We start from the raw sequence: 25,068 nt of genomic DNA, 5'->3' as shown, positions 1-25,068 counted from the left end.
TGGAATAAATTGCTTAGGGAGGTTGTGGAATCTCCATCTCTGGAGATATTTAAGAGTAGGTTAGATAAATGTCTATCAAGGATGGTCTAGACAGTATTTGGTCCTGCCATGGGGGGAGGGGACTGGACTAAATGACCTTTCAAGGTCCCTTCCAGTCCTATGATTATTTTTTCTATTGAATCTGGAAAAAAAAACCCAAAACCCTACATAAATAAATTACAAGGATTTGGACAGGGAGATGTGCATATTTACTAGGCTGTAAAGTGATTTTAAAACTTAATCACAATTGCACTGTTAAAAATAGAATACCCTTTATTTAAATATTTTGGATGTTTTCTACATCTTCAAATATTAATTTCAATTATAAAACAATACAAAGTGTACAGTGTTCACTTTATATTCATTTTTATTACACATATTTGCACTGTAAAATACAAAAGAAATAGTATTTTTCAGATCTAATACAAGTACTGTAATGAAATCTCTTTATCATGAAAATTGAATGTACAACTGTAGAATTATGTACAAGAAAATGCATTCAAAAATAAAACAATCTAAAACTTCAGAGCCTACAAGTCCACTCAGTCCTATTTCTTGTTCAGCCAATCACTCAGACAAACAAGTTTGTTTACGTTTGCAGGAGATAATGCTGCCTGCTTCTTGTTCATGTCACCTGAAAGTGAGAACAGATGTTTGCATGGCACTGGTGTATCTGGCATCACAAGATATTTACATGCCAGATGTGCTAAAGAGTCATATATCCCTTCATGCTTCAACCAGAGGACGGGTCCATGCTGATGACAGGTTCTGCTCGATAACAATCGAAAGCAGTGCTGACAGACGCATTTTCATTTGCATTATCTGAGTTAGATGCCACCAGCAGATGGTTGATTTTCTTTTTTGGTGGTTCTGATTCTGTAGTTTCCGTGTTGGAGTGTTGCTCTTTTAAAACTTCTGAAAGCATGCTCCACACTCCGTCTCTCTCAGATTCTGGAAGGCACTTCAAATTCTTAAACCTTGGGTCGAGTGCTGTAGCTATCTTTAGAAATCTCACATTGGTACCTTCTTTGCGTTTTGTCAAATCTGCAGTGAAAGTGTTCTTAAAATGAACATGTGCTGAGTCATCGTCTGAGACTGCTATAACATGAAATATATGGCAGAATGTGGATAAAATAGAGTCAGATACATAAAATTCTCCCCCAAGGAGTTCAGTCAAATTTAATTAATTGTCATTTTTTGTTTTAAACGAGTGTCATCAGCATGGAAGCATGTCCTCTAGAATGATGGCTGAATCATGAGGGACATATGAATATCACTTCTCAGCTCTATGAGCTAAGATGTGAAAAAATATCTGGCATGTAAATACCTTGCAATACCAGCTACAAAACTGCCATGTGAATGCATGTTCTCACCTTCAGGTGATGTGAACAAGAAGCAGGCAGCATTATTTCCTGTAAATGTAGATAAACTTGTTTGTCTGAGCAATTGGCTGAACAAGAAGTAGGACTGAGTGGACTAATAGACGCTAAAGTTTTGCATTGTTTTGTTTGAGTGCAGTTATGTCACCAAAAAAAGAAAAAAGTCTACATTTTTAAGCTGTACTTTCAGAATAGAGAGATTGCACTACAGTACTTGTATGAGGTGAATTGAAAGATACTGTTTCTTAATCATTTTTGCAGTGCAAGTATTTGTAATCAAAAATATAAAGTGAGCATTGTACACTTGGTATTCTGTGTTGTAACTGAAATAAATATATTTTAAAATGTAGAACAACATTTCATTTGGTAGTCTATTTAACAGTGCAATTAAAACAGTGATTAATCTCAATTTTTTTAATAATGATTAATTCTTTTGAGTTAATCACGAATTAACTGTGATCGATCGACAGCCCTAATAATTAACTTTAGGAGAAAAAAATAAGTATTTTAGGAAAATTTGTCAGAATGGCCACCAGCAAGATTTGGTGGCTGCACTCTGAGGCCACCAAAAGATCTGTTGTGAAAACCCTCTGGTCTAGAGCGTCTGTCTGCAGGGAGAGAGCGTGCAGGGAATCAAGGTGTGAAATGGACTCAAGCCCCTTCTGTAACCCCCCCAGTCACCCAACAGGCTGAGGAATCACGTCCACATTTTGCTCCAGATCGTCCCATCTTCCAGGGGACAGGGAAGGGAAATGGCTGTGATGGAGCCAGTTCAGGTAGGGGATTTTCAGGGTGCTGCAGGAGAGGATGTGGCGGAGAGGGAGGGGCAGGCAACAGGGGGAGGTAAACAGGGTGTGACAAACCTGGGACATGGTCAGCCTGGGCCTGATTTTCTGAGCAGGCCCATTGGCAGGACAGGGAGCTGGCGGGGGTGGGTGGAGGGAGGGAGAGGAATTCCCCCGTTTCTCAAACAGGAGACACCCCCCTGGGCAGGGCTCAGAAAACTGACCAGACTCCCAGTGCTGGAGCCTGAACCCACCGGGCAGAGGCTGCTGTGAAATACGCAGGGAAGCTGTTGGGATTCCTGTCCCTGTCTCAGAGCTCTGCTTTCTGCATTAGCCTGTGGTTGGCAGGTGTGTGGGAAATGAGAAGACTCTGCCCTGCCCCATCTGTTGGGGAAACAAGGAGCTCTCACCTTCTCCCACCCCCTGAAGCCTCTTGGCTGCTCTGAGCAGGGTGGGGGTGGGATTCTGCTTTTCTGGGCCTCCTCCCCTGTAAATATGAGATTGTGGCTGGGGCAGCAGGTGCTGAGTGAGAGACTCTTGTTGTTTCAGATGCCGGTGACCTTCGAGGAGGTGGCTGTGTATTTCACCCAGGGGCAGGGGGCTCTGCTGGACCCCACTCAGAGAGCCCTCTACAGAGACGTCATGCAGGAGAACTACGAGACGGTGACCTCGCTGGGTAAGGGATTCCCATCCCCTCAGATACTAGAAGCTGTGGGGTCTGCGTGTCTGAATCTGGTCAGTTCTTCCCTGCTCAGTTAGATTAGAGGGAAAATGGATGCCAGGGTCCACACATGTGAGTGAGACTTTCATCTCCATGCCTCAGGGGTAGTCATTTTTTGTCAAGATCCAAATTTTGTGGTGAAAGTATAGTCAAGATCCAGACTCTAGAGAAAATAAAATTATTAAGTAAATAAAAAGATTTTGGGGTCCATTTAAAAGTGTCTGATGGTCCAGATTTGGCCTGTGGTCCACCTATTGACTTCCCCTGCCATGCCTTCTCCAATGGGTCAGGGAGTCATAAACCTGCTGATTCATCCCCATCCCTCCAGCTTTCAGAGGGGCAAAAGTAGCGTATGGCCCTGTCTGTATTATTTCTCACTGATTTATAGTGTTGGTGTAGCCCCGTTCCTCCCAGGATGGACAGACGAGGTGGGGGAGGTAGTACCTTTGACTGGACCAACTTCAGTTGATGAAAGAGACACTTTTTAAGTTGCCCAAGAAGAGATATTGCATCACCCACCTGGTGTCTCTTTACACTCACCATCCCCTATGATCCTCCATTCCTGGGACTGGCTCCAGCCAGAGGGCTCTGCCGGTTTAGAACTAGGCAGGGCTTTAACACCAGACTTGTGTCTGCATCAGCAAGTCCCCCAGAATGCACAGATCCTGGAAACCCCCAGTGATGCTGTGACAGCTCCTCCCCCACACAGACACCTGCCTCTCCCTGGGGGCTCAGTGGTCATGTTCCCATCTGTTCAGATTCCACATCCGCATAATTACCAGTGACCATCTTCCCACCCTTTGGGATTCCACAATCCCCCAGCTCAGCACGGGGCAGGTTGAACTCAGGGAATGTTCTTTGTGACAAATACTCTGTAACACCCTCATCTTCCTGATTTCCCCCCTTCTGAGCAGGATGCCCCATTCCCAAACCGGAGCTGATCACCCGGCTGGAACGAGGGGAAGAGCCATGGGTCCCGGATCTCCACCCATCCAAGGAATGGGACGTTCACAGAGGCACCCGCACAGGTGAGGAATCAGTGAAACTGACAAACCATCTGGCGAGTGAATGAAAAAGCTGGAACGCCCAAAGATATGTTTTTAGCGAGTTCCCCTGGCTGTGTTTCACCCCACCCAGTCAGGCTGTCGCCCTCAGATGTTGTTTCCATCATGGCAGATATCACCTATGGCTTCCCAACTATCCTTTAGTGTCACCCGCACACTCTATGGCTCCCACCTTTACCCTGTTCCTAGGACCAAGGCATAATCATTAGTGTAGGCACCCTGCCCCCCACCCTGTTTCTAAGGGTCAGGGCGTAATCTTCAGCAGGCTTACAGGATGTTTTAACCAGTGAAAGAGCCTTACACAGTAATATCCTTGACCTCTGTTTATTAACAGTTACCAAGATAGAACACACATGCTAAGCGTACAGTGCTCACCACTCCCAATAAGGCAGATGAACTTTTCCTGGTGGCCAGTCAGGATCCGTTTGTCCAGGGACTCCAGCATCTGCACAATATAGTCAGCAGGGGGTTGAGATCTGGCATCTCTGATCTTGGGCTGTGGCCTGGAGTTCTAAAGAATTTCCTTTTGAACTGCAATTTATATAGTGGCATTTGAGTCCTGCTTAGCTTGACCGTAACCAGTCGTTTTATTAAATTACTACAAAATAGTTCTTTGACCAACCCTAGCATATTGCAAAACAATTCTTTACTCTATCGTACCCCGCCACCTGAGCTGATTAAACCTTGCATAATCAGTATAGCAAGGTGAATACTCACCACCATGGCACCTCCTGCTCGTCATTTGGGAATTAGCTCTTTTCCAGCATACAGAGCACCCTCTGCTGGCCATGCATCTGACAAAGCGGGTATTCATCCATGAAAGCTTATGCTCCAATACATCTGTTAGTCTGTAAGGTGCCACAGGACTCTTTGCTGCTTTCTGCTGGCCAGTGGCTCGCCTGCCTCAGGCCCCATGTCCCTCCCAGACCCCAGTGCCCCTTTACCTCAGGGTTCTGTCCCTGCAGTGCCCCACACACTCTGGGTCTCCTCTTCCAGGGGAACTCCCAACCCTCTGAACCCAGCTTGCCTCAGTAGCTACTGCCAGTCATCATCTAGCCCCCTTTCTGTGGGGCCGACTGCAGTCTGTAATGGCCGCTCAGCATTGGCAGGGGGTTGGACCATCTGCCTCTCCCTAACCCGAGGCTGCACCTCTGTAGCCCCAGCACCTGCTTAGGCCTTTAGCAAGTTGCCAGGCTGGAGCTCCTAGGGTGACCAGATGTCCCAATTTTATAGGGACAGTCCCGATTTTTGGGTCTTTTTCTTATATAGGCTCCTGTGACCCCCTCACCCCCATCCTGATTTTTCAAACTTGCTGTCTGGTCACCCTAGGAGCTCCCCAGCTCCTCTTGTCTTTCCCCAGCACTGCTCTGGGTACCCTGTGCTCCCAGGCAGCCAGGCCCTTCCCACTCCATAGCTAGAGAGACTCCTCTGTCGCCTAGCCCCACAGTGCCTTTATCAGGGCCAGCTGGGCTGCTTCCCCAATCAGCCTAGCTTGGCTGCTTTTAACCCCTGTTCTCCAGGAGTGGGGCAGCCACCCTATTACAGTCAGACAGAAACAAGCAAAGAACCAGAACAATACAGATAAACAATAGCAAAACAGGGACCATAAAGACAAAACAATAAAGAAGTAGAGATTTCACAGTCACGACTGTTGATGAGTGATTCCTTGCCAGACAGATGCTGTCAAACTACGTTTTCTTTAGACATCTTAAGACCTGTTTCTTTATCTAGTGGTGGTGGGTGCTATTAGGACAGGATCTCTTTCTTCGCAGCCCGATATTTTATTGTTATGATGTAACTTAGAGGGAATGTGACTTTCTGCTTCTTGGCTCATGGCTCGTGCTGGCCTAACGTGGCTGCAGAAAAAGGCCTCAGACCTTACAGGGAGGAATCTCCTTACGGTTAATGTAACCATGTGCAGACTCACCCCACAGTGCCTCCTGCTGATCTCTTCTGGGAATTACACCTGCCAGCCTTGGAGTGCCCTCTGCAGGCTGGTGTCCTGCTGCCACTTGGCCCCCATGTCCCTCCCTGGACTCTAGTGCCTCATTATCTGGGGTGCTTCCCCGTGCCATACACCCCTAAGCCTCAGGATCTCCCCTCTCAGGGGTACCCCCACCTCACCTCAGTTGTAGGCTACTGCCAGTCACCAACTTGCCCCTGCGCCTGGGGGCAGACTGCAGTGTCAGCCACTCATCATAGGCAAGGCTGGGTCTGGACCTGCTGCCCCTCTCTGCAACCCAGTGCCTCTATGGGGCCTTGGACAAGGCCCTGCAGCCAGAGGAGTTGCCAGCCTGGAGCTTCCCAGCCCCTCTGGCCTTTCTCCAGCCCTGCCTCACTCTAGGTACCCTGAGCTTCCCAGAAGCCAGGCCTCTCTCTCTCTGAAGGCAGAGAGAGTCTCTGTGCTCCTGCTCCTGGCTTCCCTGCCTTTGTAGGGCCAGCTAGGTCTGTTTGGGGCATGTGGCCCCAGCAGTGGGGAGATCTGTGCCTGGAGTGCAGTTAGCTGCTGCGCTCTTGGTGGGGAGCCAAGAGCCAGGAGGGCAGCCGGGCTGCCAGCAGGAACCATGGTTCCTGGATGGGGGGAAGAGATAGCTCAGTGGTTTGAGCATTGGCCTGCTAAACCCAGGGTTGTTAGTTCAATCCTTGAGGGGGAAATTTGGGGATTTAATTGGGGATTGGTCCTGCTTTGTGCAGGGGGTTGGACTAGATGGCCTTCTGAGGTCCCTTCCAACTCTCACTACACCGACATAAGCCCTACGCCCTCCTGGAGGTGGAGTTATTACTGTGGTGTAGGAGGACACTCACACTGGCAGGACAAGGCTGTAGTGTGGACATGGACATAATTAGGTCGGTGTAAGCTGCTGTACATCGACCTAACTGTGTAGTGTAGACCAGCCCTCAGTCTCCCCAACTGTTACCATGTTGTGTTTTCCCCTCTGTGCTGTTCCCTGTTCTGTCCTTTCTCCCCAGCACAAGGAATGACTTCTGTCTGGATTCTCTCTCTCCCCCAGCAGTTCATGAGGCGATGATGACTGAGAACAAGGAAAAGAATTCACAGCAGGAAGATCCCGAGCAAGTGGAACAGCAGGGGAACTTTTGGAGAAGAGCCAAAGGGAATTTTTCCCAATCCTTGGAACAGGACAAAGCTTGGAGAACTCTGCAGAGGCCAAAGAGGCAGTTGGGAAACCACTCAATAAAGAAAGAGGAGGAATCCATTGAATGTGGAGTAGGATGCAAGGACTCCAAGCAAACCACAGCCCCGCAGACAAATCCCAAGGAAGAAAAACCCTATAAATGTCTCACCTGTGGGAAAAGATTCAATCAGAAATCGAACCTTATCACTCATCAGAGAATCCACACAGGTGAAAAACCCCATAAGTGCTTGGACTGTGGAAAAAGCTTCAGCCAGAAATCATCCCTCATTATACATGGGAGAAAGCACACGGGAGAGAGGCCTTATAAATGCTTTATGTGTGGGAAATGTTTCAATCAGATCTCAAACCTGACTACGCATCAGAGAATTCATACTGGAGAGAAACCTCATAAATGCTTGAAATGTGGCAAAAGGTTTAGTCAGAGATCAGCCCTGATTACACATCAGAGAATCCACACAGGAGAGAAACCCCATAAGTGCTTGGACTGCGGGAAAAGTTTTAGTCAGAGATCAGCCCTGATTACACATCAGAGAATCCATATGGCAGATAAAATGTACAAATGTCTCAAATGCGGGAAAAGTTTCAGTGTGAAATCAGCCCTTGTTATGCATCACACAATCCATGCAGGAAAGAAACTTCATAAATGTTTGGACTGTGGGAAGAGTTTCAGTGACAGCTCAAACCTCACTAAACATCGAAGAATCCACACGGGGGAGAGAATATATCAGTGCCTCGACTGTGGGAAAAGCTTCAATCGGAAATCGAACCTTCTTACCCATCGGAGAACCCACACAGGAGAGAAACCTCATAAATGCTGGGACTGTGGGAAAAGCTTCAGTCAGAGATCATCCCTTATGAAGCATGTGAAAATCCACACAGGAGAGCAGCCGTATAAATGTCTGGAGTGTGGGAAATGTTTCAATCAGAACATAAACCTTATTACGCATCAGAGAACCCACACAGGAGAGAGACCCTACAAGTGCCTGTACTGTGAGAAAAGTTTTACTGTAAGGTCAGCCCTGATTACACATCAGAGAATCCATACAGGGGAGAAACCCCATAAGTGCTTGGACTGTGGGAAAAGTTTTAGTCAGAGACCAGCCCTTATTACACATCAGAGAATGCACACAGGAGAGAAACCCTTTAAATGTCTCAACTGCGGGAAAAGTTTCACTGTGAGATCAACCCTTATTACGCATCAGGCAATCCACACGGGAAAGAAATCCCATAAATGTTTGGACTGTGGGAAAAGCTTCAGTCAGAGCTCATCCCTTATTAAACATGGGAGAATGCACACAGGAGAGAAACCCTACGTGTGTCTTGAGTGTGGGAAAAGCTTTAGTCAGAGATCATCTCTTATTATACATGGCAGAATGCACACGGGAGAGAAACCCTATAAATGTCTTGAGTGTGGGAAATGTTTCATTCAGAGGTCAAATCTTGTTACACATCAGAGATCCCACTCGGGAGAGAGACCTCATGAGTGCCTTGACTGTGGGAAAAGTTTCAAAGTGAGATCAGCCCTTGTTACACATCAGAGAATCCATACGGGAGAGAAACCCCATAAATGCTTAGACTGCGGGAAATCTTTTAGTCGCAGATCAGCCCTTATTACACATGAGATAATCCACACTGGAGAGAAACCCCATAAATGCTTGGACTGTGAGAAAAGCTTCAATAACCGCTCGAATCTTACTAAACACCGGAGAATTCACACAAGAGGGAGCGACTCTAGAAATACCTCAACTGCGGGAAAAGGTTCAGTCCGAGCTCACACATTATTACCCGTCAGCGATCCACAGAAGAGAGAGAACTTGAATGTGGAGGAATCTTCAGTTGGTGCTCCCATGGAATCAAGCATTGTCAACTCCACTCAACTTCAGGCGGCGCTAACGCCACGTTGGACATCAGAGACTCCTCTGCACAGCAGGGAAATTCTCTCAGGGCCCTGACTAGGGCTGGTCATGGTGACAAACCCATTTCCTCGTTCCCACACACATCAGGGGCGCTTAGCTCCCAAGGATCCAGCTGCCCATTGCTGGGACGAGGATCCAGCAGCAGCCGAGCAGCAGCTGGTCTGTGACCCTGTGGCTCTGCATGGTCTAAACAAACCCCAGGCAGAGGAGAAGCCCCCATCTTCCCCTTCTCCCTGCTGTGCCCTGGCTGCTGAGCTGATGGGCCACAGGGAGAGAGAGAGACTCCTCCAGCCGGTCCTCTGCCTGGCTGAAGTTCCCCCCTCCCCCTTCTCCTCCCAGCCGGGATCCCCCTGCCGTGGAGATGAGGAGAAGGACACTTGGGCCAGGCCCCACTTTCACTCTAGACACCTGTCCCCACCCCCCATCTTCCACCACCCGCTGGGTTGGGCTCCCCCACTTACCTGGAGCTGTTCCCTGCAGGGTGAGATTTCCTGCGGGCTGGTAACTTCTCCCATCCCCAAATCCCCCAGGGCGCATGGCTCTGGGGGATCAACCGTTAAGGGACCAGGCCTGTGGGGTCTGGGGAGGACGCTGGGGATTGAATGGTTGGAGCTGGGAAGCAGGAGGAGCTGAGTGCTGGGGCTATCGAGTGTTTGGGGATGATGGGATAAGAGGCGAGGGAGAGCGCAGGGGTAGAGAGGTGCTGCCTCATCACTCACCCGCTCTGCCCCTTCTCCCTGCCCCTGCTGCATTCAGACAGCACCACTGAGAGGGGCTGATTCCCACAGACTAAAGCAGGTTCTCAGCCTATTTACCATTGTGGGCTGCATTTGCGGCCATGGTGTGTAATGTGGGCTGCATCAAATACTACCTGTATGGCCCTGAGGATGTCATATAGGCTGCAGCTGTGTGCTGATTGGCCCGATACAGCCCACAGGCCGCAGGTTGAGAACCGCTGCCACAGGGCCTTTCGTGGGAGGCCTGGAGATCCCACTTCTCCCTCAGCAACATCAGCTGCTGAGCATCTGTCTATGGTAGGAAACGTGGTCAGGATCAGCCAGCTCATCTCCTCTGACCCTCCCCCCCTCATCCTACCCTAGGCTGAGCCTGAGCATCTGATTCATTCGGACCCCACCATTAGAGTGACTGCTCGAGTCACTGAGTTCCCCCTCTGGGGACCCTGGGACAGTTTGCATAGTGCGGGGGCTGAGAGCTACTGAACTAAACTGTAAACCCTGGATATGCTGGAAACCACTTCATGCCAGGGGGTGCAGGAGCACCCCTCATTCTGGTACCTGTGTCTGGGGGCAGATTCTCTCATTCCCAGATGGTCTCACGTGACTCCAGGCCATGCTGAAAAGCATTTAGTGTTTGTACATTTTCTCCCTTATGGGCCAGAATTAACCAGAATCCCACAAAAGTGGGAACAGGGACAGTGAAATGTGGTGTTTTAGCTTCTGTTTGATTTGCGAGCGATGGGGTGAGTCCGAGGGATTCCCTCCTTCCCCCATCACCATCACGCTCCACTGGGACACAGTAGCCTCTGTCCAAACTTTGGAGAGTTTATCCCAGGGGTGGGCAAACTGCGGCCTGGGGGCCGGATCCGGCCCACTAGCCATTTTAATCCAGCCCTCGAGTTCCCACTGGGGAGCGGGGTCTGGAGCTTGCCCCTCTCCAGCACTCCAGGTGGGGAGCAGTGATTGGGGTCACTCCATGTGGCTCCCAGAAGCAGTAGCATGGCTCCCCTACGGCTCCTACACATAGGGGCAGCCAGGGGGTCTGCTCTGCATGCTGCCCCCTCTCTAAACACTGCCCCTGCAGCTCCCATTGGCCGGGAACTGCAGCCAGTGGGAGCTGTGGAGGTGGTGCCTGTGGATGGGGCAGTGTGCAGAGCCGGAAAAGGGATATGCTGCTGCTTCTGGGAGCTGCTTCAGGTAAGCAACATCTGGAGCCTGCACCCCTCAGCTTCTCCCTGCGCCCCAATCCCCTGTCCCAGCCTTGATTCCCCTCCTGCCCTCCAAACCCCTTGATCCCATCTCAGAGAACCCTCTTGCACCCCAAAGCTCTCATCCCCAGCCCCACCCCAAAGCCTGCACCCCCAGCCAGAGCCTCCACCCCACCGCCCCAGTCTGGAGCCCTCTTCCACACCCGAAACTCATTTCTGGCCCCACTCCCAACCAGAGCCCTCACCCCCTCCTGGACCCCAACCCCAATTTTGTGAGCATTCATGACCTGCCATACAATTTCTATTCCCAGATGTGGCCCTTGGGCCAAAAAGTTTGCCCACCTCTGGTTTATCCTCTCCTCATTCCACCTGTCCACCTCCCAAAATGTCACTTGCCGCAGTCTTCTTAGCTCTCCATGCTTAGGAATGACTTGATTAGATCCCCGAGGGCTGGAGAAGAAAGCACAGATTGAGCTTTCTGTGTTTATTGCTGTTTCCATCTATCGGTAAAAATTCCTTCCAGCCTTTTCGAGGCTAGTCCAGATCATTTGTAGAGGGGAAGTTGGGCTTGCTTGCTTTCTTTTTCTTCCTTCATGCTAAAACTTTTGTAACTAACAACCATGAGGTGTGAAATAAAGCAGGCTTAGCCAGTTCAAAGGGAAATGGGTAAATTTATTTTCCTCATAAAGAGTCTTAAGATTCTCTGGGATTTCACTTTATGAATGTGAAAGTGTTTTATAGCCCACACTGGATTGTGGGTTATTCTCTATTCCTGAAGGCTGTTTGGTCACATACATTGATATTAGTTTAGCTCAGGGGTCGGCCACCTTTCAGAAGTGCTGTGCCGAGTCTTCATTTTTCCACTCTAATATCAGGTTTTGCGTGCCAGTCATACATTTTAATGTTTTTAGAAGGGCTCTTTCTATAAGTCTATAATATAGAACTAAACTATTGTTGTGTGTAAAGTAAATAAGGTTTTTAAAATGTTTAAGAAGCTTCATTTAAAATTAAATTAAAATGCAGAGCCACCCGGACCGGTGGCCAGGACCTGGCAGTGAGTGCCACTGAAAATCAGCTCCGGTGCCATAGGTTGCGTAGATTTATTAAGGAAATCACGAGACAAATGATTGTTTGTCAAAATAGTCCTTTGTATATTTCATTTTAACCTTGTCATGTGATTTTTGTGTGGTCTGAACAATGCCAATGAGCAATATCTATCCCACAGACACTGAGCGCTAGATTTAAACTCTGAGAGGCAGAGACTGAAATGGGGAAAGAATGTACTACCTGATCCCTGCAGCGATGTGAGATACAGTCAGTAGGGGGAGAGGGTGGGAGATGCTGGGAAACTGCTGGGTTTGCTCTTGAGATCCAGACAGCTGAGGCTGAGAACTGTAAACTCACTACACCAGTGCCAGAGAGAGACAGGAATTGTCCTACCAGTGCTGGGCAAAGCTCTCACTGAAGTCAAGGGCTACAGATGACACCACAAGAGGAGTGATGGGAAAGGGGCAGGGTCTCCTACCTGCTGAGAGGATGACACTGGGCAGAAGGGAGAAGGGAACCCGGGAAATGAACAGGTCTGGCCACCCCTAAAGCCAGCCCAACCCAAAGGAAGCCTGCAGGCCCTGCTGGTCTTTTTCTCACCTACTGCAATCTCCTGCATGTGGGTTATAGACGCACTCTGGGCTCCCCTCACCCCACACGGGTTCCCTCAAACCTAAACGCCCCCTGTTTCCTGCTTTGGAACATCTGCTTTGTGACCAAGTCCTGGCGTCTCTCACAGACTGTCTGCTTTTCTACCAGCTTTAATTCATTCCTCTGTCCCTGGTGTGCACGGGAGCTGGGAGCAGCGCTGGGCTGGGCCAGGCCAAGCACTGGGAGGGCTGGGGAAGGTTAACTTTTCTTTCTTGCTTTTCAAATAATAAAGTAGAAATTAGCTTCTCAAATTCCCAGTGTCCTTTGTCTCAACTAAAGGATCCCAGCGGCCATCTGGGAAGCCTCTAGCCCCAGCCTTCACTATCGCAGACTACAGCTGCCAGAACTGCCAACCCGTCGGGTTTTCTGACTCATCTATGGGTCAGTGGGGAAAACCCATCATCTGCAGGGGCAGTCCCCTCTGGCTGGCATTTCCCATTCGCCCACCTCCGGCAGGAGGGGAATTAATCAGTGTGAGAAGGTGGATGTTTTTAATCTGGATGGAGCAACTGTGGAGAGGAATGATAACAAGAAGTTTTGTAAAGGGCTTCTCTAGCTGCCTTCAAAAGTGCTCAGAGCTAGGTATGTTTTCATGTAGTTGTAGCTGAGCAGAGGGAGGCCATGCACCCAACTCAATGGCGGTTGTCTCTTGGATACGATGTCATGGGCGGAGGGTATCAAAGCCTCCCCTAATCCAGGCTGTGGCCTCGCCCATGTTCCACCTCAAGGCCCTGCCTCCCTCCCCTCTTCCCTGAAGCCGGGGTGAGGCTCAGCTCCAGCCTGTGACCTGGAGCTCAGGCCTGCCTGCTGCCAGGAGCTGATGCCACCCTGGGCAGCTTGGGCCAGCCTGAGTTGGGGTTTGCTCCAGTGGCTTGGCTTGGCTCTGGACAGCTTGGGGCAGCCTGGGCTTGCCGGCCAGTAGCTTGGGGCTCCTCCGGCATCAGGGGTCTTGGAGCTCCACCTTGTGGAGGTGCCACTGGCGGAAGGGGTGGGGCTGGTAGATTAGCCTCCCTGAAGGGGGTATTCTACTGCCACCTATGGATGATGTAATAATTTTGCTGCAACTGATTAAGAAAATAGTCAGGGACTGTTCTAGGTACCCCTCAGGAGAAGGCTGGTGATTTTGGTGAACATCAGAAAACTGTAAAGGGACATGGGATGGCAGCTGGTAACTAGAGCCACCTGCTTCAGCCTGGTCTACAGTTGTCTAGAGACCAAAGACCCGGCTGATGGCAGCTACTAAGGCAGGGGTGGGCAAACTTTTTGGCCCAAGAGCCACATTGGGGTTGCAAAACTCTATGGAGGGCTGCTTAGAGAAGGCTGTGCCTCCCCAAACAGCCTGGCCTCTGCCCCCTATCCACCCCCTCACACTTCCCACTCCCTGACTGCCTCTCTCAGAACCCCTGACCCATCCAACCCCCCCTGCTCCCTGTCCTCGACCGCCCCCCCAAACTCCACTGTGCCTGCCCCCCCTGCCCCATCCAACGGCCCCCTGCTACCTGTCTCCTAACTGCCCCCCACGACTCCCTGCCCCTTATCCAACCCCCACCCCACACCGTTACGATGCCGCTTGGAGCAGCAGAAGCTCGCAGCCCCGCTGCCCACGCGGCAGTGTTCCTGAGGGGGAACTGGACAGCAGGGGAAGGGCTGTGGAGTCAGACGTGGCTCACGGGCCGTAGTTTGCCCACCTCTGTACTAAGGCCTGAGTCCACAAAGAGACTAGAAAAATCAATCAATGTGATCCAGAAAGCCTGACTCAGTCACCCAGGCTCCCTATATAAAGCATAGGGAGAGAGAGGGGCCTATGAATGGGGTCCACAAAAACCAGTGTCCTAGGCAGGTGACTGCCTAAGACAGCCAACGGGAGATGCTGAGGAGAGGGTACGACTTAATCCTCACTCCTCTAATGGAGATAAACCTCTCCCTGCAGCCCAGATTTCAGGGCCGTGTAACGCAAAGGCCCATGGGCAAAAGGCTCACTGTTCAATACAAGCAACTCCCGTCTCAGACCTGACAAACTCAGTACACTGAATGCCCTGTTTTCCTGGTATTGATCCATAAGGGGTAGCATGTGAGATCTCTACTGAAAGCTTATAATGTGTTGATACTCATAAATATTGCAAGCGCATGTATGGGAGATACTGAAGTAATAACATAACTATATTGAAAGTTATCCCCTTATGGTGTTGGAGTGAAAGTGAGTCACAGGGACTCGCAGGTCTTGGTGACATGACAACCCATTTAAATTGGAGGGAGTTTTCCCTGGCTAGCCCATTATGCAATGAGTTGCTCAGCTGTCCACCATTGGACCAATTCAGAAAATGAATGGGAAACCATCAACGCTGAACTATAAACACTGAAAGCTGGTGGTAGTGAGGAGGAGGATATGAGGGTGAGGGGATCGCCCTGGCTGAGAATACAGACAAAAGACTGATTCAGTGGGTCACAAGGTAGAGAAAGATGCTCTGGATCCAGTCACTGAAGCGGGATACTTCCTGGGAGACTGGGGGCTGGCTTTTTGGGGCTAGCAAATGGTGCGAAAGACTTGACCTTTTCGGGTGAGGCTCTGTTTTATCAGGTAGAAAATGTTAACTTCTAGTGAGTGTTGGCCCTTGTCCCAGTTTTCTGAATTTTTTTGTTTCTGTCCCTCCCCCTTGTTTCTATTTGAAGCTCTCTCGTCTCTCTCAAAATAAACTTCCTTTTGTTTTACTATCAGCAAATTCGAGCTTGATGCCAAAGCGGTGGTGTCAGGTGAATTGCTCTAGTGCCATTAAAACAACAAGGAGTCCCGTGGCATCTTAAAGACTAACAGATTTATTTGGGCATAAGCTTTTGTGGGTAAAAAGCCCACTTCTTCAGATCCATTGTGATGCTGTGGGGTTCAGCCCAGACCAGTGAGGTGTTGTCACCACCTGGGTAGAGTCAGATCCTCCTAGTGTAGCACTCACAGAACTTTAGTAACTCTGCTGCTGTCTTAAGAGAACAGTGCACAGCCCCACCCTGTTAGGTTAGCTGAGGACTCCCACGTCACTGAGATGGTTTGTTGTAAAACTAAAAATAAATGTATTCCCATAGAACGTAGGATTAAGAGAAGTCCAGTAAGTGTGAAAGAGCCAGGAGCGGTTACAAACAAAGTGTGCTCTCTAGTGACTACATTTATCTTCAGTGAATCTGAACCTTGTGTCTCAGCTGGTTTCTCACCTAGATTGAGTATCTGGAGAACTTCAGACCTCTTGGCTGGAAGGTTCCACTTTTCACAGGTGTACAGGAGCTCGGCCCTCTTGGATCTGCTCAGTAATGTGTGCCAAGCCGGCTTTGCGGCCTGGTTATAGCTTCCAGAGTTCAATGACCGCGCTTCAGGAGGCAGGAAGGTTTCTTGGAGCTGTGGCTTCCATCTCCTATTGAGAGTGGGAAGTGGCATCTTCCACATTGGTTGACTTTGTCTGCCGTTGGTGGAAATGTAATTTCATTGCCCTCGCTCCATTTACATTGCAGACAGGTTCAGGCAGGTGGAAGAACCACATTCCGTTGTCTGGGGTGGGGTGACTTAAGCCTGACAGCTAGGTTTTTAAGAACAATTCTTCATGTGTCGCCCACACGCACCTCTTGGAAGAATATCACTGAGCAGTGAGTTTGTAGTTTTCCAATGCTATAGGACATGGCACCTTTTAGATCCACATTATGGCAACAGTGAGATGGCCTGGTTAAGCCAACTGAAACTGCTAAATCCCAGGGAGCCCCTTGGCCTCTGGTAGTGGGATGTTCTCAGGGTCAGAGAGGTCCTCGGGGAACTGCAGATCAGGGATTTCTGTGGGTATCCCATGATAGGGGGCTGGGTACCAAAAGGGCTTGGGGGCTGGAGTGGATCTATTGTTAGCTTGCAGGGCTGGCATAACTCCACCAGAGAGGTCCTTTGGGGCCATCTGCCTGTCCCAAGTCAGGATAAAGGAGGAGGGTTGGGCATGGGGCTAGCAACTCCACCCCGTAAAAAATCAACCTGCTACAGAAACGCCAACGATAGAGACAACAGAGACTTTTACCCTGGAAAAAGAAGGGTCTTCAACTCGAAGATGCGTGACGCTGGGTGGTGAAAGCCGTGAGGAAGCCACTAAGCCGATTACCCTTCTTGCAACCAGGAGGATTACCATAGGCACATGGAACGTGAGGACCATGTACAAGTCAGGAAAGACGGCGCAGGTTGGAGCAGAGATGAGGAGCAACAACCAGCCAACTAACATCACCAGACAGGCACTGCGGTGGAACCCCCAAGACAAGTGGAAAAGAGGCCGTCCAAGAAACACCTGGCGACGCAACCTTCAGGCTGATTGCAAAAAAATGGGCTATACCTGGAACCAGCTAGAGCGAATGGCCCAGGATAGAGGACTCTGGAGATCTGTGGTTGGCGGCCCATACTCCAATTGGGGTGATGGGCATGAGTGAGTGAGTGAGGGCTGGCATAGTCCAGGGGAGAGCACTCCAGTGCCTGAGAGGCTGGTTGTGGTAGGACACTAACACCCAGCTGGCACAGGCAAGATTCCTGGCATCGGAGGCAGCTGGAAGTGAGGTGAATCCCAGCCCTGGATGCACTGAGCAGCCTCCTAGCACCTCTCTCTGCCTGCGAATGCACTGCTGGGAACCCCACTGCTGGAGTCAGGTGGCTTAGGTCCCTGCCTGTGAGAATGAGTTAGGCAGATGTCAAGCTGCACAAAACAGCCAGAGGAGGGGAGTGCAGGGTGATCCCTCCCTTAAGTATGTAGCCCAGGGGTTAGAGTAATCACCCAGATGTGGGAGGCCCAGGTTCAATTCTCTCCTCTGCTTGATGGGGAGAAAGGATTTGAAGAGGGGGCTCCCAGTTCTCTCACCTCTGGGCCATGGGATCTTCTGATGGGGGGATCCCTTAATCTTTCCTGCTGAACCTGTGACACTTTGGATGAGTCATTACAGAGTCCTTGGAAAAGAGGACTGGACCCACCCCCGCTAGGTGCCCCACCACTGGCCTGCAGAGTTGTTCTCTCCCCAGCACAGACCCTGCTGGGGGAGCAGAAGCTGCTCTGTTCAGGCTCCCAGATCTCAAGGGAGGAGGCAGTGGCATGAGACAGATCCTGCCATGGATCTACCAATGCAGTGCTCTGGAAACCTCTGCAGTGTGCCAGTCCCGCTCTGTGGGTCTCACTCTTTCCTGACCACAAACCACTTAGTTTCACCAAACCTTGGAGCCCTCAGCAAACTTCCCACACAACGAGTCCACCTGAGCTGGACACCTGAGAGAGACTTGTACACCCAAAGGGAGTGATGCACCCCCACCTTCAGCATCTGCCAGGACTGTCAGTCAGTGTTGTGAAAGCAGGAAGGGTTATTAGATTTCTGGAAGGCACAGAGCATCCGCAGTTAGCACAGAGATCAGAAAGTTACAGCATGGTCCATCTTGGTCAGCCTAGAGCACAGAGTCCTCCAGCCTCCCTTTTGTCCCAGTTCCAGAAAGTCTTAAGCCTTCAACAGCTCACATTTAACAGCCCCTGACCTGGCCTCTCCTCAGTCCTTTGTTCTTGTCCCTGGGCCGATGTTGTCCCCTGGTCCTCCTCCTCCTCAGCCCTTTGTTCTCCAGCTGGTCAAACAGGGCTAGCTTACTGCCCAGGGGAGAAGGGCCATCCATGGTGGTAAGCTAGGTGCCAAATATCTGAGCAATTCAAGTGACCATTGTGTTCTCAGACTCTCCATAGACATGGAGCCCAGACATCTAGACATCAGTCACAGCTGGATTTCTGCAGAGAGTAAACAACCTTTTCTGGACACCTAGTTAATAATGCCACATATAGGGGAAACTGAGGCACACACACTATTCATACAAAAATATTACAGAAAATTCCCCATTTGTCACACCTCTTCCCCCTCCCAGGCTGAACTGAGCAGGGATCACTTTAGCTGGTGAGCTGGGGGAGAACAGGTACCCCTTTCTGGGACAAAGCACCCACTATATGAGCACAGCCTCCTCTCTTTGAGCAGAGACCAGACCCCTCTGGACACAACAGTGACTCAGTAACTCCCCTGCAGGCCCCAGATCAAGTGCAGTTAGGGCTGAATTAAGGCAAAGGCAACCTAAGGATATGCCTAGGGCCCAAAGCCTGCAGCCCATTTTTTGTGGTGGGGGGCACATGATGCCAAAATTGAACAAGTGGCAATGTGACCTCCTGTGCACCAGGGCACAACACAGCTCATGCCATTTTGTCCTCCCGCCATGTCTTTGTCATATTGGGGGGTGGGGGTCAGTGGGGACAAACCTGAGTGGGCAGAGCACCAGCCCCTGAATCCGATTAGCTAGAGCTTCACTGCTGATGTGCAGGTGCCCGACGGGGAGCTGCAGTCAGTGCCCACATGGGGGAGCCAGTCAGGAGAGGAGCAGAGGAGATCCCTGGTGTGTGAGTGGTGGGGGGGCAGACATGAAGGGGTTTTGCCTAGAGCCCAGGGATGGGTTAATCTGGCCCCACAGATAACTCCAGGAAACCTGGCAGCAAAGCTCTGACAGCTCCATGGAGGGAGGGGAGCAGAGCTGGTAGCCAGTGAGTGTGGGGTGCAGACAAGAGCCCAGCTCTCCCCAACTGCTCTCTGTGCCAGTCTGTTACCAGAGCGAATCACACACAGAGCGTCGCTGGCCCTGCACCCCATCATCTGTGTCCCTGATATTGGGGACTGTCTGGAACAATCCCCAGTCGCCATAGAAACACCCCTTGTCCCCCATCCCCCAGGATCTGGAAGTCTCCTTCCTCTCCTCCCATTGATCCTGTGGCTTTTCTGCAGGATGCCCCCAGCTGTGTCCAGGGGCGGTGGGGCCCCAGGGGGCAGGGGCATTGATCTGAGTTGATCGCTAGGACCCAGGAGCCGCTGGGTGGGAACAACGGCCGGGCTCCCTGCGTCCCGGCAGCAGGAAGTGACTCGCAGCCGCGGCGGTGACTCTGGCTCCCGGCGAGATCCCCGAGCCCCGGCGGCTGGTGCTGGGAGCCCGGAGCCCTGGCTGCAGCCGGGAGAGGGGAATCTCCAGCAGGGCCCTTCCCGCTGCTCCCCAGGAGCCTCTCCCAGGCCAGGGCAGAGCCCCCAGCCCGGCCCGGCCCCTGCCCCGGGGGGCCCTGCTCGGAGGGAAGGTGAGAGAGAGCCGCCCGCCCGCCTGGGACCCCCGGGCTGCAGGGGTAGGAGGCTAAGGAAATGCGGGAGGAGGGGCGATGCAAGGGAATCAGGCTGCAGGAGGAGAATTATGGGGCTGAGGGGAAGGAGGCTGGAACAGAGAAAACCGAGTGGGGGGTCCTTTGTGGGAAAGGGGGGGGCATGTGGGGAGAGGCGTGATCTGACATCATTTGCTACCAGTAGCAGTTACCGATAGGTAAGGTTCTTGTTTGTTGATTAATCCTAATTTGCTCCCCCTCACCTGTAGCGCCCCTGGGCCGGGTACCTCTGTCACAAGTTGCTACTGAATCAAGTCTCCTGTAGCTTACATCAGACAGAGAAAAAAAGAACAGGAGTCCATGTGGCATTTTAGAGACTAACACATTTATTTGGGCATAAGCTTTCCTGGACTAAACCCACTTCATCGGATGCATGGAGTAAAAAATACAGTAGGAAGATATATATACACAGGGAACATGAAAAAATGGGTGTTGCTATACCAGCTATAGCGAGACTAATCAATTAAGGTGAGCTATTATCAGCAGAAGAAAAAAAAATTGTAGTGATAATCAGGCTGGTCCATTTCCAACTGTTGACGAGAAGGTGTGAGTAACAGTAGGGGAAAAATTAGTATGGGGAAACAGTTTTTAGTTTGTGTAAGGACCCATCCACTCTCACTCTTTATTCAAACTTAATTTTAATAGTGTCCCGTTTGCAAATTAATTCCAATTCAGCAGTTTCTCTTTGGAGTCTGTTTTTGAAGGTTTTTTTATTGGAGTATTGCGACTTTTAGATCTGTGATTGAGTGACCAGGGAGGTTGAAGTGTTCTCCCACTGGTTTTTGAATGTTATGATTCCTGATGTCAGATTTGTGTCCATTTATTCTTTTGCGTAGAGACTGTTCGGTTTCGCCAATGTACATGGCAGAGGGGCATTGCTGGCACATAATGGCATAGATCACATTGGTAGATGTGCAAGTGACCGAACCCCTGATGGTGTCGCTGATGTGAATAGATCCTATGATGGTGTCCCCTGAATAGATATGTGGACAGAGCTGGCAACGGGGTTTGTTGCAGGGATTGGTTCCGGGTTAGTGGTTTTGTTGTGTGGTGTATTTATGCCCAAATAAGTTTGTTAGTCTCTAAGGTGCCACAAGGACTCCTCATTCTTTTTGCTGACACAGACTAACACGGCTACCACTCTGAAATCTATCACACAAAGGAGCAGCAGTGACTAGGCATTGGGATGCCTGTGCCTTTAAGAACCCAGCCCTGGGATGCCCATTCTAAGAGGTGCTGTCTGAGAGAGAGGAAATAAAAAAGCCCCTTTGCTCCCCGCACCTCCAAAAACGGGTGTCCACCGGGTAACTGTTACCCCCTCTGCCCTGCCTGTGCCGGGGTTTTGCCCTCTGTCACCCTCTGGCAGCACTTAACCTCAGCTTAACCCCTGATTTTACCCTTCAGCCCTTATCCTAAACCTCCCCCTAGCTGCTTGACCCCCTCAACCAGTCAATTTTTGCCCCCTGCTCAGACCCTGGCCACACTCTTCCTCTTATTTTCCCCCTTTGCCCCTTTCTAACCCCTGTAAAAAGCAGTCCACAGAACCTTATGCCCAGTAAGGACCGGATGAAGGGCAGTGGCTTCAGCAGATGTTACTGAGCATGCTCAGTACACCCAAATAGCAAATTCCTAGAAATAGCAATTTCTTGCACTACAGCAGAAGGGGGATGAAGAGGGGCAGGGAGTGTAGACAAGAGGGGATTGAGGGGGGAACAGGGATGTTTGAGGAGCAGGAGTGGGATGAAATGGGATACAGGGGGCAGGATGGGATGGGGTCAGGGGATACGCTGAGGGAGGATGTGGCGATGCAGGGGAATCAGGGGAGACTTATGGGGCGGATGGGAACAGAGCTGCAATAGAAGGAAACTCTGAGGGGGGGCACTGTGAGGGAAAGGAGGGATGTGGGGAGGGGAGGCTTCGAGGAGACTGTGAGAGAAGACTGGCTGGGGAAGGGAGAAAAACAGGGTAGAAATTGGGGAGAATGAGAGGGAGAGATACAAGGGCAGCTCCCCCACCCCTTGGGGCAGGAGAGGGTGAGGGGCTGCCCCCCTCCCAGCAGCCAGAGGGGAATTCCTTTAGCACAACTAGTCAGTGATGCTTTGGGGGTAGATGGAGCCTTCTGCCTAAGGGCTCAGAAGCTACATGGCAAATATCCGCCCCCCCCGGGCCGGCTCCAGGCACCAGCTTAACAAGCAGGTGCTTTGGGCGGCCACTCCGGAGAGGGGCGGCAGGTCCAGCTATTCTGCAGCAATTCGGCGGAGGGTCCCTCACTACTGCTCGGAGCGAAGGACCTCTGCTGAATTGCCGCAGATTGCAATCATGGCTTTTTTTTTTGGCTCTCCCCCACCCCCTCAACACACACACACACACACACACACACACACACACACACACACACACACACACACACACACACACACACACACACACACACACCTGTCACAGAGTCACTGGGGCAATGCTCTTGAACTACTCCATACGAAGCCAGTCAGGACTCTGGGGGAGCCTCCTCTCTGAGCGCAGACTATCTCCAGGGCAAGAAGCTTACGCAGCTTCGACCTTCCTGAGTCTGACCTTGGAGCATTCAGCATCCACTTCCTCACCGTACGCTTCTCACAGCGAGCCTGCACAGGCGGGGCTCCTGAGGAAACCAGTGGGCCCTGCACCCCAACAATGCAGTCAGACATGACTCTCAGCCAGCCGGTAAAACAGAAGGTTTATTAGACGACAGGGACACAGTCTAAAACAGAGCTTGTGGGTACAGAAAACAGGACCCCTAAGTTATCCTGGGGCCAGGGAGGCCAGAGCCCCATCTGGCCCCCCTCCATTTCCCCAGCCAGCTCCAAACTGAAACTCACCAGCCCCTCCTCTGGCCTTTGTCTCTTTCATGGGCCAGGAGGCCACCTGATCTCTTTGTTCTCCAACACCTTCAGTTGGCACCTTTACAGGAGAAGGGTCCAGGCCATCAGTTGCCTGGAGACAGGGTGTCGGCCAATCTTTATGCAAACAGTATCACACTGGCCCTCTAAGGCTCTGCAACAATCATACCCCCTTATCCCACCACCTAGATACCTAAGAACTGCACAGGGGAAACGGAGGCACCCACAGTACTCAGAGAAAACATTAAGAATTTTCCCACTTTGCCACAACACCCCTACTCCCAATTTACGATTTTCAGATCCACTCATGGTTTTGGGGTCTGTCTCCAGAGTGTTTGGGGCTGCCCAGGGCCCTGGTCTGATTTCCGGGCAGGATTCAGATCTCAGCCACATGGGTGTCAGACCGGAGCCACTGCTGGCTCTGGCAGGGGGTGCGTGTGGATGGGCCAATGGGATCAGCCTCTGTCTGTCCCTGGAGGCTGCAGAGGTAGCACAGGGAGGCTCAGTCATTAGCTGCTGCCACCAGAAGGCTCTGGCTATTGCTCAGGGAGAGGAGGCAGCTGGTGTGTATGTCTTTCTGCTCCTGATATTAGAGCCCTTGAGTTGAGCTGCCTGGGTCAGGTGCTGCTGTCTCCTCTACCTGAGAGCCCAGACTGTGAAACTGCTGCTCCCCAGCTGGGGCTGTGTCAGGGACAGACCTTCATTAAAGTCCCTGCGGCGCTCAGCCTGGGTGGGCAGTTACTCCAGTGGCTAGAACTAGCCCCTGGGGCAGCCCCGGGCTCTCCCCACACTAGCCCCTGAGCCGGAGCCTGCAGGTGTTGGAGAGACCCAGGGGAAAGAGCTGGGGCCGGGCAGGACAGTGACTCTGCACAAAGGGCCCCGTTCAGGGACCAGCTGATGAGTTTGTACCAGAGAGGGAGCGGCTCCCTGGGTGTTTGCGGGTCCCCGAGCTGCTGTCCCCAGTGACACAGCCAGGCTCACCCTGGAGAGCAAACGCCCATGGGAATGGGACAGTCCCCAGTTCTCCCAGGCAGAGGAGGAGGGAAGGACACAGGAAGGGGAGGGGTGAGACCGAAAGGGGCAGCAGGAGCAAGAAGTGGGGAGGGAGGTTCCCAGCTCCCAGCCCTGCCTGGATCCATTCCCTGCATCCCCCTGGGCCGACTGACTCTCCTGGGAACAAGGGGAGGAGCTGACAGAGGAAAAGCCAGTCCGAGCAGCACCCTGCCCTCGGGGCCAATGTCAGGGGGAATCCCCCAAAGTGGTTCCTTTCATTCTGCTCTTTTCTAGTATTTGTCTTTTAAACCTGGGAGGATTTAAAAGTGGCTCAGGGGGTTCAGTGCTGGTGGAAGGCGCCAGGTCTGTGTTGGAAAACCCTCAGTCACTTTATTACTGCCATGGCAGAGTCCAAAGCATCTGTCTGCAGGGAGAGAGCCTGGGAGGACTCAGGGTGTGAAATGGACTCAAGCCCCTTCTGAAACCTCCCCCATCGCCCCTCTCGCCCTGACAGGCTGAGGATTCACGTCTACTTGTCGCTCCAGATTGTCCGGTCTTCCAGGGGACAGGGAAGGGAAATGGCTGTGATGGAGCCAGCTCAGGTAGGGGATTTTCATGGAGGTGCTGGGGGGTTTGCTGGGGGTGGGGGGCAGGAAACATACAGGGTGAGGCAGGGAGGAGACAGGATGTGATAAATCTTCTCTGACACATTCAGTTTGGGGCCTGATTTTCTGAACAGAACCATTGGACGGAGGGAGGAACCTTCCCCTATTTTTGAACCAAGAAACACACCAGGAGAACTGACCAGACTCCCAGGGCTGGAGCCTGACCCCACTGGCCAGAGGCTGCTGTGAAATATGCAGGGAAACTGTAAGGATTCCTGGCCCCATCCCTGGCTCAGAGATCTGCTTCCCGGATCAGCCTGTGGCTGGCAGGCATGTGGGAAATGAGAAGACCCTGTCCTGCTCCGTGTGCTCGAGGGACAAGGAGCTCTCACCTTCCCCCACCCACTGAAGCCTTCTGGCTGCTCTGAGTGGGGTGGGGGTGGGATTCTGCTACTTTGGGCCTCCTCCCCTGTGCCTAGTGGGATTGTGGTTGGGGCAGCAGGTGCTGAGTGGGGAACTCTTGTTATTTCAGAGGCCGGTGACCTTCGAGGAGGTGGCTGTGTATTTCACCCAGGGGCAGGGGGCTCTGCTGGACCCCGCTCAGAGAGCCCTCTACAGGGACGTCATGCAGGAGAACTATGAGACGGTGACCTCGCTGGGTAAGGGCGTCCTATG

General features: G+C 51.5%; 3 protein-coding genes across 5 annotated transcripts in view; 2 read left to right on the top strand and 1 right to left on the bottom strand.

The window, feature by feature from the left end:
• The window catches only part of LOC116825023 (uncharacterized), a 28,107-nt gene extending 15,154 nt beyond the window's left edge, over positions 1-12,953 (top strand). The window contains 1 exon segment of the mRNA XM_075071698.1: positions 7,268-12,953. Within this exon segment, the coding sequence (XP_074927799.1) occupies positions 7,268-9,095 (1,828 nt within the window). The 3' untranslated portion in view covers positions 9,096-12,953.
• LOC116827228 (uncharacterized) overlaps positions 1-25,068 on the bottom strand; it is a 423,640-nt gene that overhangs the window by 247,490 nt on the left and 151,082 nt on the right. The gene's annotated exons all lie outside the window — the stretch shown is intronic.
• The window catches only part of LOC116825022 (uncharacterized), a 55,724-nt gene continuing 50,337 nt past the window's right edge, over positions 19,682-25,068 (top strand). The window contains exons 1-3 of the mRNA XM_075071574.1: positions 19,682-19,838; positions 24,303-24,390; positions 24,926-25,052. Coding sequence (XP_074927675.1) covers positions 24,367-24,390; positions 24,926-25,052 — 151 coding nt within the window. The 5' untranslated portion in view covers positions 19,682-19,838; positions 24,303-24,366. The remainder of the gene's footprint in view (positions 19,839-24,302; positions 24,391-24,925; positions 25,053-25,068) is intronic.

This window comes from Chelonoidis abingdonii, chromosome 12 (genome assembly GCF_003597395.2).
Source record: "Chelonoidis abingdonii isolate Lonesome George chromosome 12, CheloAbing_2.0, whole genome shotgun sequence".
Taxonomy (NCBI): domain Eukaryota; kingdom Metazoa; phylum Chordata; order Testudines; family Testudinidae; genus Chelonoidis; species Chelonoidis abingdonii.
The sequence above is the reverse complement of the archived record's forward strand: the minus strand, read 5'-3'. Positions and strand labels throughout refer to the sequence as shown.